The following is a 20,647-nucleotide window of genomic DNA, read 5'->3' on the forward strand; positions in this document are numbered from 1 at the left end:
ATAAATGTAGATACTGAATATTGTTACCAGAGAGATCAGTAACTAATTTCACAAAATTCTTACGATAAAAAATATTTGTAAGTCAAGAACATTTCAATATAACTTACGATCGATTTTATACGTAAGATTTTTTGGTGAAAAGAGCAACAGACTTATACTTTAATATCTAAGCCAATGAAAGGGTGGTCATGTATTTTGATTGACTGACAAGGCCAAACCATAAACTACCTCCATACAAATTTTAGTCAACCCAAATGAGAAAATTGATAAGACATTCAGATATTTGCAAGTTTTAACACTGTTCCATAACTCCATTGTTCACTGTTGTTCTGGCATGACAAAATTTGTTATATCAAGCAGATCAGTCCTTTTTCTTTATTTAGTATTGAGACAGCAAAATACAGATATAATCAATAACATGCAATATAATACTAACACACATGCTCACAATGCAAATTCATGTAAATGTATAATATTTTCCCTCTAAACATACATTTTATATATGTCATTTTCACAACAAACAGTCATATAATTATTATTATAAAAAGTTTTTCCTGAATAAAAATATTCTTACATCCTGCACAAGATATTTATATATGATTTTTTAATTCAAATGAATATAAAAATGTAACAGCACCTCTATGTAGCTACAAGTCACCAATGATGTATACAGCTAAAATTAAAAATTAAATTTACAGATGTGTAGTCATTTTGATTAGACAATGTACATGTCAAAATAGAGAGTTCTGTGTGCTTGTTTTTGAGATACAAACATTTTTAAAAACAAGAATTTTGGTAAGAAAAGGATAATTTTGCCTCTGTTTTTAAAAAAATGAAAGATATGGACAGAAATTAATTTTAAACTGTACAAAAAAGTTGTAGAAATAGAGTTTAAACAAGAGGCTCCAAAGAGCTTGAATCGCTCACCTGGTAAAAATGTGTCATTTTGATATTTAAACTGTATTGCAATCAGTTATGTTTGCTTATTTGTAAATCTTTATAAGTGGCATTTTTGTAGATCTTGTATTGATGATCATTTTTACTGTTTACTAATGATCATATTTACTGTTTACTGACAACCATATTTACTGTTTACTGATAAATCATTTTTTCTGTTAACTGTTAACCATATTTACTGTTTACAGATACCTATCTAATAGTACTATTATAGTTTTTGAAATAATTAGCAAAATTATAAAAATGAGTATAAGGAGTTGGTTGACAAGTTTGGCCATGCTTACTTATTTGGAAATCTTATTGTGCTGAACATTTTTGCTATTTAATGTTCCTCTCTATCTACTATAGTTTCAGTAAAAAACTCAATAAACTGTTGACACAGAGATATGTCCAGCCTATTTGTGATTTGGATAGTGCAAATGTTGAAATTAAAATAGCAATACTTTAACAAGTAAGTTATGCAAATATTCAAAGTCAATGAACCATGATTGAAGGTACAGGGTTAACAATCTCCATGGAAGTGAGATGTGCCAATGCTATTTCAACTGCATACCAAATACCATTGACTTTTTATAAGTTGTTCCTCTTAAGCAAACCTAAACACAAACATTAACTTGTAAATTAGGTAAAAGTTTCAAAGTCAGTGAACCATTATGAGGGAGTGGGGCTATATAATCTCAATGGAAATGAAACTTGCAAATGCCAATACATTTGCATATGGGCATACCAAATATCATTGACTTTACATTAGTGGTTCATCTTAAACTGACCTAATCACCAACTAATTCATGTAAACTAATCAAAAGTTTCAAAGTCAATAGACCATGACTGAGGGGTAAGGACCAAATATTCTCCATGGAAATGAGATGTGCTAATGCTTCTACAACTGCATACCAAATGTCATTGACCTACCACTAATGGTTCCCCGTAAACTGACCTAATCACAAACTAATACATGTAAACTAAGCAAAAGTTTCAAAGTCAATAGACCATGACTGAGGGGGTGGGGCCAAATAATCTCCATGGAAATGAGATATGCCAATACTTATACAACTGCATACCAAATATCATTGACCTACCACTAGTGGTTCCCCATAAACTGACCTAATCACAAACTAATACATGTAAACTAAGCAAAGTTTCAAAGTCAATAAACCATGACTGACTGAGAGGGCAAGGCCAAATAATCTCCATGGTAATGAGATGTGCCAATGCTAATACAACTGCATACCAAATATCATTGACCTACCACTAGTGGTTCACCATAAACTAGACCTAATCACAAACTAATACATTGTTGACTCCGCCTCCAAAAAATGGGTAAAAATCATCTTTCAAGGGCAACTCCTATAAGGGGTCAATTGACAATTTTGTCCAGATGTTGACTTATTCCTAAATCTTATTTTGCTGAACATTTTTATGATTGAGAGATTCTCTTTATCTTCTATAGTTTCCACAAAAAATGCAAAAAGGGTATAAAGCATTTTTCCAAGGCAATGACTTCTAATGGGTCAATTGGCAACTTCTGCCAAGTTAACTTATTTTTAGATCTTATTGTTCTGGTAATTTTTACTGTTTAAAATTTCTCTTTATCTGTTTTAGTTTGCAAGATAATTACTAAAAACTTAGAAATTTGCAAAGAATTGACATTTAATGTGCAATAATTCCAAAATGGGTTGTTCCAATTTTTTTCTTAAAATTTCACAGTAGATAGACCTTGACCTGATTCAATTTTTAAACTAAATTCACCAAGGAACATTCAGGTAAAGTTTGGTTGCATTTGGCCAAGTAGTCTCAGAGGAGAAGATTGGTAAAAAAACATTATGACACTAGATGGACGAACGACAACAACAGACGCCAAGTGATGGCAAAAGCTAAAAAGTATGCTTTTTTTCTAATATAATGATAAATTACAGATGTTGCTGTGCACAATTTTTCATTGCCTAACAAAAACCAGGAGTAACAACATATTAGGAAAAGTTGATTATATAATCCTTTTTACAAATACAAAACACACAACTATAAGCTTGATTATATAACTGCCTTTTCTAACTTTTTTCACACAGTTGCATCAATCTTCCATTCTGTTACTAAGCAATATTCTATATAACAACTATAATACATATGAACACATACATTGCATAATTCAAACTGTATGAACTTTCCATATATGTAAAATAAAAAGATGTGTGGTATAAGTCTATGTAACAACAACCCAACAACACAAATAACAAAAAAGACTTTCAATATATTGTCTTCTATAAAATAAAGGAAATTATTAAAAGTATCTAAAGGTACAAACTTCAGAAAAAAAGGTTCACACATAATGAACATGTGTACTCCTTGCTTAGATGCATCCTTACATAAAACTACACGGTTCTACATCTCTTACTTTATGTATATGAGAAATGAACTCAAACACAAACTTTAATACCGGTCAGTGAAGTGTAAAATGAAGGTCAGAGTTACCTCCTTTCAGGGAAATGCTGTTATACATTCCCTAGATGCATCCTTACAAGTCATATGAGAGCAAGTCACTCAGAATCTGAACATCACATAAAATATGATATGTCACTTAAGCATTAAATATAGGTCACAGTGACTTACCTTTTTCAGATATGTTTTTATACACCTTTAGTATTAGTGATCTGATCTTTAGAACCATATAGGTCAGTGAAGAACAAAATGTAAACCATACTGACCTACTTTTTGTGTAGGTCTGCTTTATTTATATACAAGAATAGTTGTCTGATCTGTATCTTTAATGATTGTGTCCTATTCCTGATAGTGACGTTTTGACTGAGTGTGGATTCCCATGACAGGTGATGCATGTATAGCAGGAGACGCTTACTCTGGCGACGCACCAGGTCAAGCTCCCTTTGGAGTTCATGCAATTCCATCAATTTTGTTTGTTATCTTAATTTGTAACCTTTCAATGGTTTTATGAGATTTGAACATTGGTAAACTACTGTCGCCTCGAATATACTACCACAGATGCACCGATTTATATGATGGGTAGTTATGTAGTATCTTAGATCTAAACTTGAATATGAACAATGCCAGTAAGGCATAAAATGGTTATAAGACTGATTTTCTTTTTTTGAGAAGCTGTAATACTTCCCTTTATGCATCCTTTCACCAATTTATACAATTAAAGTTCTCATATATTTTTACAGGAGTTAATTTTTGGGGGGTACAAAATGTTTTCAATATATTTACCGGTATTGTATAATGAGACAAATACACATATAAAAAAGTCATGTATTATGCACATCATTTTATTACTAAGAGAGACAACTAATAAAACTTAACTACATGGGTTTGGTTTTTTTTTATGCAAAATTATTTCTTTAAAACACAAAATCAAAGTGAACATGGAAAAATTAACATAATAAAAGTAAAGATCATAAAAGGAATATCTAAAATGTAATAGGTAAATCATATTCCTCGACTTCACTTCAAAAATCTTACAACATTTTTAGAATTAAATCTTAATAACATTTAAGAGTGTAAATATTATATGAGCTGCATTGGATAGAAATCGACCTTATGCAAATGATAATCTATACATCTATTAACCTATTTTGGGTTGAAAAATCTCTACAGGAAGTCTGTAACTAATTCAAAATTGAATTGTTAAAAGAACCCTACAAAACAGATCAAAATTCATCATTAATTTCGTATTTGAATGTTCCAAAATCAATCAAAGTCTTATACATGTGCATGTATACGTGCACTTGCATAAGGTTGATTTCTATCCGATGCAGCTCATATTATATTATATACATTTTTTATGCCAACAGAAATCATTGTAAATCTTAAATTAAATAAACAAGTTCTTAAATTTACATAAATCTATCAAAGGAAAAACAGAAATGCCAGAGAAAATACAATAAAAATAAATCATTTATCTTCTCTTTCTTTAAATAGTCTTATAACTTAAAAAGGGATACAAATATATCTAACACCATAAAGCTGTTATATTGACAGTAAACATTATTTTTTTATAATTATTTGTATAAACATATAAAAGTTGCTGTCATACCTAGTTTGTATATAGTTGTAGAAACTAAAAAAAAACCCACCTAAAACAAAAAATATGCTGCATTTTTTACCATGAGTAGATAAACAGTGATGCTCTTCACAAAAAATCTTTCAACTAAAATATACTGTAATCCATGTTACTATTTAGAAAAATTAAAGATATGTGTCCATCTTAGAAAAGTAGAAAATAAAATAAATAATTGATGTCATTTTATTTTTTTATGAAGAGACCCGCTGTAAATTGGATTTCCAACTCTATTTACAAAATGGCACATACGTGTTTGTCCATAAATATGACAGATAGAATCATATACAGGTCAAGGGATACCAATACATTTTGTAATTAACAACACTACATAAAAAAATGTTTATAAAAAAAGTAGAGGCTCTATAGAGGTTGTATTGCTTATATGGATCTATGTCCAATGTCATCGATGTTCACTTTTTAACCCTATAAAACCTATTCAGACTCCTAAACTTTGGCAGTAATTAGCCTGACTAATTCAACTATAAGTAACCATTGCCTATGGCAGTCAAGTTTTTCACCTGAAGGATATTTTTAACAATGGGCTTTTGGTTAAATGATGAAAATATCATTTCCATAAATTTCGATGGGAATCATTTTTTCATCATTGCTACTATATATGCAGGGGTTAAAAAAATTTGTTACAGCTCACTAGCCCAGGACTTATTGGTAGCAGGATTTTACTAGCCCTGTTGAAAGAGTTGCTAGCCCATCAAAACTGACCTGCTAGCCCGAGTATACCTTACAAATTCAGAGTGGGGTGTCCCTTGTTTTGAATGCGGCATTATATACGGTATTTGATAAAATAAATCAAATAAATTTTTGTTTTATTAATTATAACAAGGATCTCTAGACATCTTTTTGGATATCCCTTGTACTATGGGTTGTAATCATTGATCTTGTCATGTGAAACCAGTGGTTCAATTCGTATATTTGTTGTTCCCACATACAAAGCAGACGTTATTAGCGTGATCAGGAAAATAACGGCAATATTCACAAAACATCATCTCTTGTTTATCATCAGTAACAGTCGACCTTGCCCATGGGGAATCTTTCTGTCCATGACACTATAAATGTTTTTTTCCGCTTTTCCTGGTCGTATTTGGCATTTTTTGGGATAAATTTTCAGCCTCTTTACCCCCTTCATCTACAGTTTTTCGTTTTGAAACTGACAAAGTTCCTGTGGTGGCCATACTAAAATGTTTAGAAATAATTTGTGCATGGTTTCAAGCTCAAATTAACAGCTGTCCGACAAGACAGGTCAATATCGATCATTACATCATACACCCAAATACCATTAATTGAAAATCTCGGCATAAGCAATGTACAATACCCCCTGTACTGAGAAATTGATATTGAAAGTACGTGAATTGCGATCAATACATGATACTGGTCCACCCAGAGTTAGTTGTTCTATTTTTAAAACATGTACAAAATCGGTTCAAATTCTTGGAATCCCGGATGACGTAATTGAATCTGATTGGCTAAGATAGAATAGTGATGAGGGGATTTTCCACTTACTATTTTGGAAATGCCAAGAATTTTTTGTTACTAGTCCGTCGGGCATATTCGGTTACAAGTTTTAATTGCCCGAAGTGTAAAAGTCTAGTCCCGGGCGTCGGGCTAGTGGATTTTTTAACCCCTGATATGTCTTCCAATTTGCATTATATAATAAACCTCTTTAAAGGGTACTGATCATGATTCTTATCAAATTTATCAAGATTTGGCTAGTACTTTTACAAAGGAGAAAAAAATTGAAAATTTACCATTAAGAATCGTGAGAAGGCAATGTCTTTGCTTGATCAGATACAGTTTTATTAAAGTTCAGCGACTCTTTTCACAAAAAATCTTACGATTAAAATTGATCGTAAGTTATACTGAAATGTGTACGACTTACAAGTTTTTTTATTCTTAAGATTTTTTGTGAAAATAGTCACAGATCCTGTAAGCAATATGTGGACAAATCTTCAACATTGACCTTAATAAATTTGAGGTAAGTTTGGTTCAGATTGGCCATGTACATCTACAGTAAAAGATGGGAATAGGAACTCCCATATGGTTCAATGTACCTTTTAAATATATTGCAGCTGTGTGCTACCATTCAAATTTAAATCATGATTAATAGACAGTTGAATTCTCAGTTATCTTTTCCTTTATATGAAGTTTGAAATGATTTGGTTTTATGGATTCAGAGGAAATGTTAAAACTGACCATCCAGAATCATTAATTTCCAGTCAGAACCAAACTTTTTCATCTTATTAGAATTTTAATCAAGGTCGTTATATACATTTTTTCTGCCAATTTTCGTTATAAATTGGCTTTTGAAAGTTCAGAAGGGAAGTTTAAAATATGAAAAGTACAGATGACAGAGCCCAGTGATGGCATTAGCTTATACTGGCCATATGGACTAAGTGGTCTTAAACATGATATGGTTTACATGGAATCTTTAATATCTTTAAAATTGACCATACTGAACTTTCATCATCAAAGCTAAACAACACAATTTAAATTGCTTAATCTACAACCACATAACAATTATCATTTATCTAATGTCCTTTTATTTAGTAAATTATTTTTGTAATTTGGATTTTCAAATTTTTAAAGAGGCTTACTAAAAATTACGACACTGGATTGAAATTTTTCAGTAAGTAGATTTTTTTTTAAAGGGTATAGTATGATATTGAACATTATTTTTGTTAAAATTACTTATTTTACTTTGTATTAGTATTTTCTGGGTGAAATTGTTGACAAGTATTATGAACCCTAAATTGACTATCATTTCAGCCATATTAAACCATGGTATATAAGTTAAAAGATCTGTATCCAGCTTAGAAAGTTTATAACTAAGGCTGCTGTAAATGTTGACATGGTAAATATGAATCCCTCTGGTTGTCCTATCTTCTCTCTCAGCCACATCATGGAATTACCAACAAATGTCAAACTTTTCGGTTTCTTTTTTACAGGTTCCTGAAATTTATAATAATATGCATTTATTACTCTGTAAAATTGACTACTTTTTCAAGCATTGGCAGATCAAGGGGTTGGACCCCCTCTTTTTTTTCCCAATTTAAAAAAAAAAATTTATGTGAACTTTTTATGCTGTTCCGGGGGTTGGAAATCCCCCTTTTCACAATGGCTGGATCCCTACCTGTCAAAGTTACAATTTCTACTTTTTTGAAATACATAACCAAGACAATCATATTAATATCTTATATCTATAAACCTGTCTACACTTGCATAGGATCCAAACATAAAATATTACAGCTTCATTGTTTTGGTGGAAATAAGTTCAGTTGTTTAGCTGTATCTGTGTTGTACATTTTATAGAATATAACAGGTTTTACTGTAAACTAGAGGCTCTAAAGAGCCTGTGTCACTCACCTTGGTCTATGTACATATTAAACAAAAGACACAGATGGATTCATGACAAAATTGTGTTTTGGTGATGGTGATGTGTTTGTAGATCTTACTTTACTGAACATTCTTGCTGCTTACAATTATCTCTATCTATAATGAACTTGGCCCAGTAGTTACAGTGGAAAATATTTTGTAAAAATTTTCAAAAATTTACTATAAAGGGCAATAACCCCTTAAGGGGTCAATTGACAATTTTGGTCATGTTGACTTATTTGTAGATCTTACTTTGCTGTACATTATTGCTGTTTACAGTTTATCTCTATCTATAATAATATTCAAAATAATAACCAAAAACCAGCAAAATTTTCTTAAAATTACCAATTCAGGGGCAGCAACCCAACAACGTGTTGCCTGATTGGTCTGAAAATTTTAGGGCAGACAGATCTTGACCTAATGAACAATTTTATCCAAGTCAGATTTGCTCTAAATGCTTTGGTTTCAGAGATATGAGCCAAAAACTGCATTTTACCCTATGTACTATTTTTTAGCCATGTCGGCCATCTTGGTTCACAGGGGGGGGTCATCGGACACATTTTTTAAACTAGATACCCTAATGATGATTGTGGACAAGTTTGGTTAAATTTGATTTTAAGGAGAAGATTTTTGTAAAAGATTACAAAAATTTACGAAAAATGGTTAAAAATTGACTATAAAGGGCAATAACTCCTTAAGGGGTCAACTGACCATTTTGGTCAAGTTGACTTATTTGTAGATCTTACTTTGCTGAACATTATTGTTGTTTACAGTTTATCTCTTTTTATAATAATATTCAAGATAATAACCAAAAACAGCAAAATTTCCTTAAAATTACCAATTCAGGGGCAGCAACCCAACAACGGGTTGTCTGATTTATCTGAAAATTTAAGGGCAGATAGATCTTGACCTGATAAACAATTTTACCCCCACGTCAGATTTGCTCTAAATGCTTTGGTTTCAGAGATATAAGACAAAATCTACATTTTACCCCTATGTTCTATTTTTAGCCATGGCGGCCATCCTGGTTGGTTGGCCGGGTCACCGGACACATTTTTTAAACTAGATACCCCAATAATGATTGTGGCCAAGTGGCCCAGTAGATTTAGAGGAGAAGATTTTTGTAAAAGTTAACGACGACGGACGACGACGACAACGGACGACGGACGCCAAGTGATGAGAAAAGCTCACTTGGCCCTTTGGGCCAGGTGAGCTAAAAAACCATACAAAGCGATTCAAAGGTGATTGTACCAAAAGGTACCAATCTCAATAAAATACCAAATATGAAATTCACTTAAAAAATGGAGATAACAACAATCCATTTCAGAATATTGTAGTATTCAAAACAAATTCCAATCATTTGAATTGCAAAATTGAAGAAATGCATAAAATGTATTAATCGTATATCAAAAATCAAAATAATATGTGGTGTGGAAAAAAGAGTCAGAAATTTCAACCAGGAAGAATGTTGTCTTCTTGTCATGTGTACTTTGGTGGGCATTTTAAATGTTAACATTGACATTAAAAGTTGTGGGTTTTTAAGCGTATCATACAAGTCAGCGACAGTTTAAATGCTGCAGTGCTGCTGTGTAAAGCATTGCCAAAACATCAGAAAATAAAACAAACTCTTATCTCAATACCTTTTATAAAAAATTCAAACTGGATTTAATATTAAGAAAAATATATGTATTAAAGGAAAGCACCAGTTAGGCAGTAATCCTAAAAATTTCCTAAGAATAAAAAATAGCTTTCATCATTTTCATAGTTAAGTGAACTCATTCAAAATCTAAATTTTCTCCCCTCTCATTAAAATGAAAATCTACCCAACTTTAGCCCATTTAATATTTATCAGTAATATCTTTTGTTCATGACCCTCAGAGAGAACTCAAAAATATAGCAATCACATTTCAAGTTTTAATATCAAATCAATAAAATTCGTAAGGGTTCCACGGAACCCGGTGTCTCGCCTACTTTTGCTGTTAATCGCAGGCTCAACAAAAATGAGGAAAAAAATTAATAAAAACATTCCTCTCGATACTATCTTTTGATTGTAAGAAGCTTCTGTCCAAGTCTGGTAAAAATCCAGGATAGTTTATGAATCTAATAAATGTTTTAAAAACTTTAACTGCAGGCTGTATGTAATGTTAACTGGAAGAAAAACTGAGTCCATTTATAACTAAAATACGAAAAAACAGGTACAAAATTTTAACAAAATTTCCTTCTAGATACATGTACTAGTTTTTGATCATAAACAAGCTTTTGTTCAAGTTTGGTACAAATCCAGGATAGTTTAAGTTATTAAAATTTTAAAAACTTTAACCACAGAGTGAATGTAATGTTTCCTGGCAGAAAAACTAAGTCCATTTATAAGTAAAATACTGGAAAAAAAATTATTCTGTTTACTAAATTTACATCTGGATACTATCTTATGATCATAAAAAAGCTTCTGTCCAAGTTTGGTAGAAATCCAGGATAGTTTAAGAAAGTTATGAAAATTTCAAAAACTTTAACCACAGAGTGAATGTAATGTTTCCTGGCAGAAAAACTAAGTCCATTTATAAGTAAAATTCAGAAAACCAGATTTTTTTTTTTACAAAATTAACTTCTGGATACTATATCTTATGATCATAAACAAGCTTCTGTCCAAGTTTGGTAGAAATCCAGGATAGTTTAATAAAGTTATTAAAATTTCAAAAACTTTAACCACAGAGTGAATGTAATGTTTCCTGGCAGAAAAGCTAAGTCTATTTATAAGTAAAATACGGAAAAACCAGAATTTTTTTTTAAAAATTTACTACTGGATACTATCTTATGATCATAAACAAGCTTCTGTCCAAGTTTGGAAGAAATCCAGGTTAGTTTAAGAAGTTATTAAAATTTCAAAAATTTTAACCACAGAGTGAATATTTGTGGATGCCGCCGCCGACGGAATGTAGGATCGCTATGTCTCGCTTTTTCAACAAAAGTCGAAGGCTCGACAAAAAGGGAGAAATTCAAAAGCAACATTTCTTTATCAACAAAGATGTTCGTTACGCATAGATTGTATGTAACATCTCTTGGCGAAAGCTGTATATAGACAGTGACACTTGTTGCTATTCCATTTGAACTGTTGATGCAAATACCTGTGTTAATTACAAACTATGCAAAAGTTCCAAACTCCATGGAACATGTCTTAGGAAATAGGACCAAATAATAAATGATAAAAATGAGATGACTCATTAGTGTTTCCTCTTAAGCTGACCATATCACAAACTTTAGGTTGCATTTTGTAAATACAGCTGTTTCACAAACCACACCTCCTTTGGGGAGATATGTTACATTCATAGATATTTTGTTTTGTTTACGTTCTGGTTCGTAGATATGATCTCTGTTTTATCTCATAGAAACATAACTTGGGAATGTTACCAGTATAATTACACATGCATAGTGGGGAACTTGAATTCTGGGAAAGACCAAAAATGAAGGGAGGGGTAGTACAGAATTTTAGTAAAATATAAATTCTTAGAATTTTCAGGGCATATAAATGTTGAAAATATGCTGCACAGCCCTATGTTTTGACCTTTAAATAAAATAGTAGTGCATATGAACTTTCATTCTAGGATATACTTTTTACGAAACTTCATGGTAAAAGTGGCACAGTTTTAGCCATAAAGGGAGTTCCTAAAGGAAATTGCATTGTCTTTATTTAGGGAAGTGCAAACTTTAATAATTGTTGACTAGGCAGACACCAACTGCTGAAACAGTATGCATAAGTTATCTCACCAAATAAGTCAAACAGCTTAACAGAGACAGGGCAATTCATAAAATACATATGAAAATTGAATTGAAAAAATTTATCAGATGACAGAAGTTTTTCTTTTTCAATTTATCAGTGGTTAGCAGAGGAAGATAACTTTAATTACTCAATTACACATTTTCATTTAAATTTAGCAGTGACAGACCATGATATTTAAGACATTCTAACCTGAATTTTCATCTATAAAAGTGAACAGATCTCTATTTGACATTAAAATCCAGAAAATTTTACTTCATAAAGTTTAGCTTTGTCAGTTTCTGGAGAATGACATCCAATAAAGAAGTATCCTGGCACTGATGTTCCAAGAGAATAGGGAAATCTGATTCCAACTTCAGACAGCCTTTTGTTAGCAATAATTTGTCCATTCATATCTAAAATATGAATTGTATGATTGTTCCTATCAGCTACAACAATATTATCTGATGGTGTGGTCAGGATGTCAGCTGGGTGAAAAGGTCGCCGCTTAGAGTTAATGTTGGGATTGCCTTCATATGTCCCTACCACGTTTCCAGCCTGTCCAAGAATAACAATTCTACCAGTCTTTATATCTAACCCATCGACCACACAAATGTTTCCATTACTGGTGCTTGTAATTCTCTCTGGAACTGTTAATAATGGTTTCCAGTTTTCATCTACTTCATATATTTTCAAATAATTTCCTTCATGATCCATTACTAGCACTGAACTGTAACCGGTAGCACCAAAAAATTGTAAGAATCCTTTAACCCAGGATGAAAACTGGTAACCGTTTACAGTGCCTGTAATGACCTTGTCCTTTGTTACATGGATACACAATGGCATCGCTCTTGAAAAATGCCATGATACTGTATACTTAGAGTTAGACATTTGCCCTGTTTTTTTATCAACCACCTGAAGTGTTTTGTTACCGTCTACCACTAAAATCAGATCTCCAGATGGAGTTACTGCCATGTCATGTACAACTATATCAAACTGTGAAATTATTTGTGGCTTTTCTTTTTTCAAATTTAAATGCATAACAGTGTCATGAGTACCATCAGATATCCATACGGAACTCTCATGGCAGCCATCGGATATCCATACGGAACTCTCATGGCAAGATGACATACAAAATATGTTATTTATATCTATTGTAAATTGTCTGGTAACTTTAATCTCTGTTCCAGTTTGTTCTTCCCTCATTTCTTCCTGTTCAGAATCTAATGTTGAATTGGAGGAATTTCCTAGTGCAACTTCTGACATTATTCTAGTCTCTTGGTTTTCTTTCTCCCTTTGAGTTCCAACTTCTGACATTATTCTAGTCACTTGGTTTTCTTTCTCCCTTTGAATTCCCTCAACAGACTTTTCTTCAGCATTATAATTTTCCTTTTCTATAACATCATGCCCTTTATGAATATCAGTAAGACATTTTAGACAAATGTTTTCATTACAAATTTTACAAAACAAACAGCACGCATGATCCATATGTTGTTTGCATCTTAATTTTATAAAATGAACATTTTCGTCTGAGTCACCACAAGATTTGTCTTTTAGTTCCTTCATTTGAAACATTTTATGGTAGGTGATATGTCCTAACATAGAAGGGACACTTTCGTTATATATGCAATATATCCATAAATTTACACTGGATGTGTTTTTCAATCTCAGACACCTGGTATCTGATGAAGACACAAAGATACTTGTTACCATTCAACCAACTAACCAGGGATGGTATACAATAAATCATTTCTATATCATGTTAGTTGATCATAAAAAGCAATTTGAACTAATTTGAAAATTAAACTGTAAATATGTCCTTTAATTTCTGATAAATAATAATTTACACAATAGACCTATTCAAGGGTATTTTCTTTATTTCTTACAATACAAGTATGTGATTACATCCTGCATATAAAGACCTTGACATTCAGTTATTTTATAAAATGTCAATAATATTTTTGTACTTCACGGTTTAATAGTTTTGAAAAAAAAGAAATTTCATCAGCTCCTTCATCAAAAAATACTTTTCAAAACTTACAAATCTATACTAGTAATAATAAAAGGTTGACACAGTGATATGTCTCACCTGTATATAATTTGATAGTAAAATGCAAATGTTGGAAATAAAATTTAAATAAAAATAGCAATACTATAAATTGTACTTCTGTAAATATAGACAATGAAATTTCCCATAGGAACTTCTTGTATGGCTAAAACTGTGTCACTTTACTATGAATTTTCGTAAAAAATAATATCCTAGAACGATAAGGTTCAATACCACAAAAGGATGGTTGGGATTGATTTTGGGGGTTATGTTACCAATAGTTAAGGAATTAGGGGCCAAAAAGGGGCCAAAAATAAGCATTTTTGTAACTTCCAGACAATAACTTGTGTGTTAGTGTATGGATTTCTCTGACATTGTACCACAAGGTTCCATATCGCAAAGGGAATGCTTGGATTGATTTTGGGGGTAATTGTCAAAAATTTTAGGAATTAGGGCCAAAAAACAAGCATTTTTCTAGTTTCATGACAATAACTTGTGTGTAAGTGTATGGATACTACAAGGTTCCATATCACAAAGGGAAAGCTGGAATTGAGTTTGGGGGTAATTGCCCAAAACGTTTAAGAATAAGGGGCCAAATAGGGTCCAAAAATAAGCATTTTTCTAGTTTCCAGACAATTACTTGTGTTCAAGTGTATGGATCTCTCTGAAATTGTACTGCAAGGTATCATACCACAAAGGGAAGGCTGGGATTGATTTTGGGGTAATTGCCTCAAAATTTTAGAAATTAGGGGCCAAAAAGGGGCAAAAAAACAAGCATTTTTACAGTTTCGAGACAATAACTTGTGTTCAAGTGCAGGGATCTCTCTCTGAAATTGTACTACAAGGTACCATACCACAAAGGGAAGGCTGGCATTGAGTTTAGGGGGGATGAATCATAAGGGTGTTAAAACTAGAGGCTCTAAAGAGCCTGTGTCGCTCACCTTGGTATATATGCATATTAAACAAAGGACAAAGATGGATTCATGACAAAATTGTGTTTTGGTGATGGTGATGTGTTTGTAGATCTTACTTTACTGAACATTCTTGCTGCTTACAATTATCTCTATCTATAATGAACTTGGCCCAGTAGTTACAGTGGAAAATATTTTGTAAAAATTAACAAAAATTTACAAAATTTATGAAAAAATTGTAAAAAATTGACTATAAAGGGCAATAACCCCTTAAGGGGTCAATTGACAATTTTGGTCATGTTGACTTATTTGTAGATCTTACTTTGCTGTACATTATTGCTGTTTACAGTTTATCTATATCTATAATAATATTCAAGATAATAACCAAAAGCTGCAAATTTTTTTTTAAATTACCAATTCAGGGGCAGCAACCCAACAACATGTTGCCTGATTGGTCTGAAAATTTCAGGGCAGATAGATCTTGACCTGATAATCAGTTTTACCCTATGTCAGATTTACTCTAAATGCTTTGTTTTCAGAGATATAAGGTAAAATCTACATTTTACCCCTATGTTCTATTTTTAGCAATGGCAGCCATCTTGGTTGGTTGACCGGATCACCGGACACATTTTTTAAACTAGATACCCCAATGATGATTGTGACCAAGTTTGGTTAAATTTGACCCAGTAGTTTCAGAGGAGGAGATTTTTGTAAAAGTTAACAGACGACGACGACGACGGACGCAAAGTGATAAGAAAAGCTCACTTGGCCCTTTGGGCCAGGTGAGCTAAAAATGGGAAAGGGGGGGGAATTTTTTTTTTTCTTTAAAATTTTCCATTTTAAGTTGGTTATTTTTTATTTATATATAAAAGCAAATAATAATGATATGGTTTGAATAGGTAAATTAAATTTTTTTTAAGTTCATAGACCACATTCATTCTGTGTCAGAAACCTATGTTGTGTCAAATATTTAATCACAATTCAAATTCAGAGCTGTATCAAGCTTGAATGTTGTCTCCATACTTGCCCTAACTGTTCAGGGTTCGACCTCTGCGGTCGTATCAAGCTGCGCCCAGCAGAGCATTTTATTAAAGAATTTGAAAGATTTTAGTTATTGTCAGCTTACCCTATGTGCATGTTTTCTGACATGGAATGCCTAGAACCTGTATGAAACTACTCTGATAAAAAATTAAAAGCATTTCAAGACACATTAAATGTAAAGTTTAATAGTTAATCATTCCAACATTCAAGATTATATAAAGTATCCAATTCTGCCTCTGTCTCCAGTCCACATCTTACTGTATGCCCATTTATCTATAAAAGCTCACAATTTCTGTCTCAAATGGTCAGTTTAAAAATCTTGTCACAATAATATCATCTCTAATATTAAATATATCTAACATAATTTGGCTAATATATGAACTAGAAGTGTTAAAACAAAGCCATATTTGCATAAGTTGTATGTATGAAGTTACATGTTTGATATATAAATTAATTAAAAGTTTTAGAGAACTGGCTGATAAAATCTGTTTTTCACATAACTTCAAAGCAAGGTTAAAGTTTTCTATACAAAAGACCTTATAATAATATAAAATTACAGCATATACAGGTTAAATTATCTGTTTTATGACGCAGAGGTTAAGACAATACGCAAAAATGAAAAACAAAAAAAATGTTAAAGTTGGCATTTAAGGTAATAACTCTTATATGGAGTTGTCTAAAAAATGTCGTCAAAATTGACTTTTAGGACTTACGTTGATCTTGACATTCTGAGCATTTTAGCCCCATTCAGATTTTCTTTATCTATAACTGTTTTCAAGATAAAAGACAAAACTTGCATTTTATCCCTATGTTCTATTTTTAGCCATGTTGGTCAGCAGGTGGGATCATTTAACAAATTTTAAAACCACATTTCCCAAAGTATGATTGTGGTCAAGTTTATTTTCAATTGGCCCAGGAGTTTCATAGGAGAAGACGACTAAGGACAAAAGATGACAAACAACAGACAATGAAGGTCAGATGAGCTTAAAAGTGCATTCCAACTCCTCAAACATTTTTTCTTGGAAAAACCCCATAGTTACTCGCCACTTTATATAATGTTTATAGTATCAAATAATTTAGAGATATCTTTACCCAGTATAGTTACTCACCACTTTATAATGTTTTATTATTTCCAATAAACTAGAGATATCTTTACTCGGTTTAGTTATTCAATAATCTAGAAATATCTTTACCCAGTATAGTTACTCACCACTTTATAATGTTTTATAATTTCCAATAAACTAGAGATATCTTTACTCAGTTTAGTTATTCAATAAACTAAAGATATCTTAACTCAGTATAATTACTCACCACTTTAAAATGTTTTATAATTTCCAATAAACTAGAGATATCTTTACTCCGTATAGTTACTCACCACTTTTAAATGTTTTATAATATCCAATAAACTAGAGGTATCTTTACTCAGTTTAGTTACTCACCACTTTATAATGTTTATAATATCCAATAAACTAGAGGTATCTTTACTCAGTTTAGTTACTCACCACTTTATAATGTTTATAATATCCAATAAACTAGAGGTATCTTTACTCAGTTTAGTTACTCACCACTTTATAATGTTTTATAATATCCAATAAACTAGAGGTATCTTTACTAAGTACAGGTAAATACTCAGACTTTTCTTTCCTTGTCCACCAATTTTTTGGGGATCTACAATTGAAAACCATTTGTAGAAAGCATTAAACTATATATCTGTTTTTTTTTTTTTTTGCCATAGCTATTTAAACCAATGAAACAACTTGATTTTCAAAGATTTTTAAGAGTTTCTCGCTCATAGGTTTCATAAACTAATTTCTGACTTAATGTACTATATATCTTCAAATGTTAGTTTTGGGCTAAAGCTACCTTTATTTTATCTTTAAGCATTTGTTTTCATTTGGCTTTCCAAACTTTTGGCTCAAAGGGTTCCTGATAAAGGTTCAGGCCTACGTTTCATAAATAATATCTTGACAAAAATTTGTTGTAAGCATACTAAATTGTTCAAGATCAATTCTAGTCCCCAGATTTTTTATAAGTAGGCCAGGCAATCAGTCAAAAGTTATTATTTGGAACTTTATAAAGTGAGTATATTAAGCAATTATGACTTTTTTAATACAAATTTGTTCTAACGCTCTTTCTTTTTTAATAAAAGAATTCTAAGTGATACATAAATGCACTTGATTTAAGTGACCTCTTTATTCCATGTAACCTTCAAATGACCTGTTTATTCCATAAAACCTTCAAATGACCTGTTTATTCCATGTAACCTTCAATGACCTCTTTATTCCATAAAACCTTCAAATGACCTCTTTATTCCATGTAACAATGTTCTTAATGATAGCTAATATACAAGTTATCTACCTTGTTTGACTGGAACTTGTGTAATAGTAATGGTACAATTTGGCCCTTATATATTTTGGCGGAGCATCTGGGAATGGATTTTTGGCAATCAACTCTAGAACTTCCTCCTGCCCAGTAAGCAAACGATACACCATTGTAACAAACCAAGGATTATGTTGATAGTTACCAAGGGCAGCAAACCACATCTGCCAATCCAATCTTGGTTGATGAGGTGCTGAAATTATTAAACAAAATATATTCTCTTTTGATTTATTCGCATAACATTAGAAGACTCTACACATGGATATATTCAGTCAATGGAATGCTTGGAAAACACCACAATCGTGACCAGAATAGAAATGATTATACTGATAATTCATTAATTTTCGTGGGTACCAATTTTTGTGAATTGAGGAAAACTTGTCTTTTTGTGAATATTTGATTTAGCCAAAGTCTGCATACAAGCCTATAGAAGATGTGTACTTCGGTGAACATTTAAAATTGTGGTTCACCAATACCCATGAAATCCATAATAATTGGCATCCAACAAATAATAATGAATGCACAGTAAATAAGATAACTTGATGCATATAAATACTGTGGATTCATAATTATTCGTTGGATACCAATTTTTGTGGATTTCATGGTAACCCAGGAACTACAAATTCCAATGTACAATGTATAACAAATTTTCTATAAGAGTGTATGCAGACTTTGGCAAAACCACGAAATAAAATATCCACGAAAATGCAAGTTTTCCTCAATCCACAAAAATTATTACCCACGAAAATAAATGAATCCAGAGTACTTTGCGGATTGTATAGATTAATTTTTTTATGAAACAAACTGCACCAGTTTGAAAAAAAGTAAAATACTGTAAATTCATTTGTTCATGGGATGTGGGTATAAAAGAACCACAATTTAAGTGTTCAAAATGTACAAAGGAATAAGGGCAATAAGGCCCTTATTTAGCTGAATTATTAGTGCAAATTGAAAAGTTACAAAATACATTCTTAAATTGGTCCTAGCTTCAATAAGGTACAAGTTGTTCAGAAAATATATTTTTTTTAACATTTAACATCCTACCATGGCAACAAACCATGACGAAATTTGTATAGTTTGTAAAATTTCTTGATTTTTCTTGTTTTGCATTTTGTAGCCCTCAATGGCCGAGTGATCTAAGTAGTTCATTTACTGTATCACTAGCCTGTCACCTCTGAGGTTTTGAGTTGGAACCCCACATGTGGCATGTGCCTTCGAATCCAATCTTAATTGACTAGAATTGCCAGTTTTCCTGTCAAATATTGATAGTTCTCTCCAGGCATTCTCTGGCTTCTTCTATCAAATAAAAACTGATGGCTACAATATAGAAAATAGTGCTGAAAGTTATGTTAAACACCATCAATCAATCAATCTTGCCTTCTGCAGGTGAGATAAAACTAGAGGCTCTATAGAGCCTGTGTTGCTCACCTAGGTCAATGTGCATCTTCTTTCGTAGTTTTCAAGATAAAAGGCAAAAAGACAAAAAATTGGTAAATCTCATCATTATTAAAGAGCAATAGCTTCTACAAGGAGTCGACTGACAATTTCAGCCATTTGATTAATATTTAGATCTTGTCTTGCTGATAATTTTTGCTAATTTAAGTTTCTGTAATCTATTAAAATTTTTAAGAAATATTTTCTTTTGTCATTAAAGGGCAAAAGCTCGTACAAGGAGTTGTTGGACAATTTCCTCCATTTTGACTTTAATAATAGTAGAACTTGTCTTGCTGATCATTTTTGCTTATTTAAGTTCTATCTATCTATTATAATTTTTAAGATATAAGGCAAAAACGAAAAAAAAATGGTAAAAATCATCATATGAGTGCATAAACTCTAATAAGGAGTTGTCAGAAGAATTCCTTTATATGACCTAATTGTAGATCTTGTCTTGCTGATCATTTTTGCTATCCAAAGTTTCTCTCTATCTATTACAATTTTAGGATATTAGGCAAAAATGCCAAAAATTGGAAAAAAAACTTCATTTAAAGGCAATAACTCCTATAAGAAGTCATCTGACAGTTTACATGTAAATAGACAATAGGTAGATCGCAACAATCTGATCATTTTTTACCCCGTCAGATTTTCTTTATCTATAGTGGTTT

At 31.7% G+C, this 20,647-nt stretch overlaps 1 protein-coding gene across 4 annotated transcripts in view; it reads right to left on the bottom strand.

Annotated features, from left to right (window-relative positions):
• Positions 1-352: 352 nt before the first annotated feature.
• The window catches only part of LOC127705863 (lipase maturation factor 2-like), a 90,158-nt gene continuing 69,863 nt past the window's right edge, over positions 353-20,647 (bottom strand). For 2 of the 4 annotated variants that reach the window (XM_052210216.1, XM_052210215.1), the window contains exons 14-16: positions 18,525-18,738; positions 17,732-17,834; positions 353-7,993 (exon numbers count right to left, since the gene is read on the bottom strand). In XM_052210216.1, coding sequence (XP_052066176.1) covers positions 7,835-7,993; positions 17,732-17,834; positions 18,525-18,738 — 476 coding nt within the window. In that variant the 3' untranslated portion in view covers positions 353-7,834. The remainder of the gene's footprint in view (positions 7,994-17,731; positions 17,835-18,524; positions 18,739-20,647) is intronic. The other 2 variants (XR_007984073.1, XR_007984072.1) reach the window with 2 other exon arrangements.

Source organism: Mytilus californianus, unplaced genomic scaffold (genome assembly GCF_021869535.1).
Source record: "Mytilus californianus isolate M0D057914Y unplaced genomic scaffold, xbMytCali1.0.p SCAF_6, whole genome shotgun sequence".
Lineage (NCBI taxonomy): Eukaryota > Metazoa > Mollusca > Bivalvia > Mytilida > Mytilidae > Mytilus > Mytilus californianus.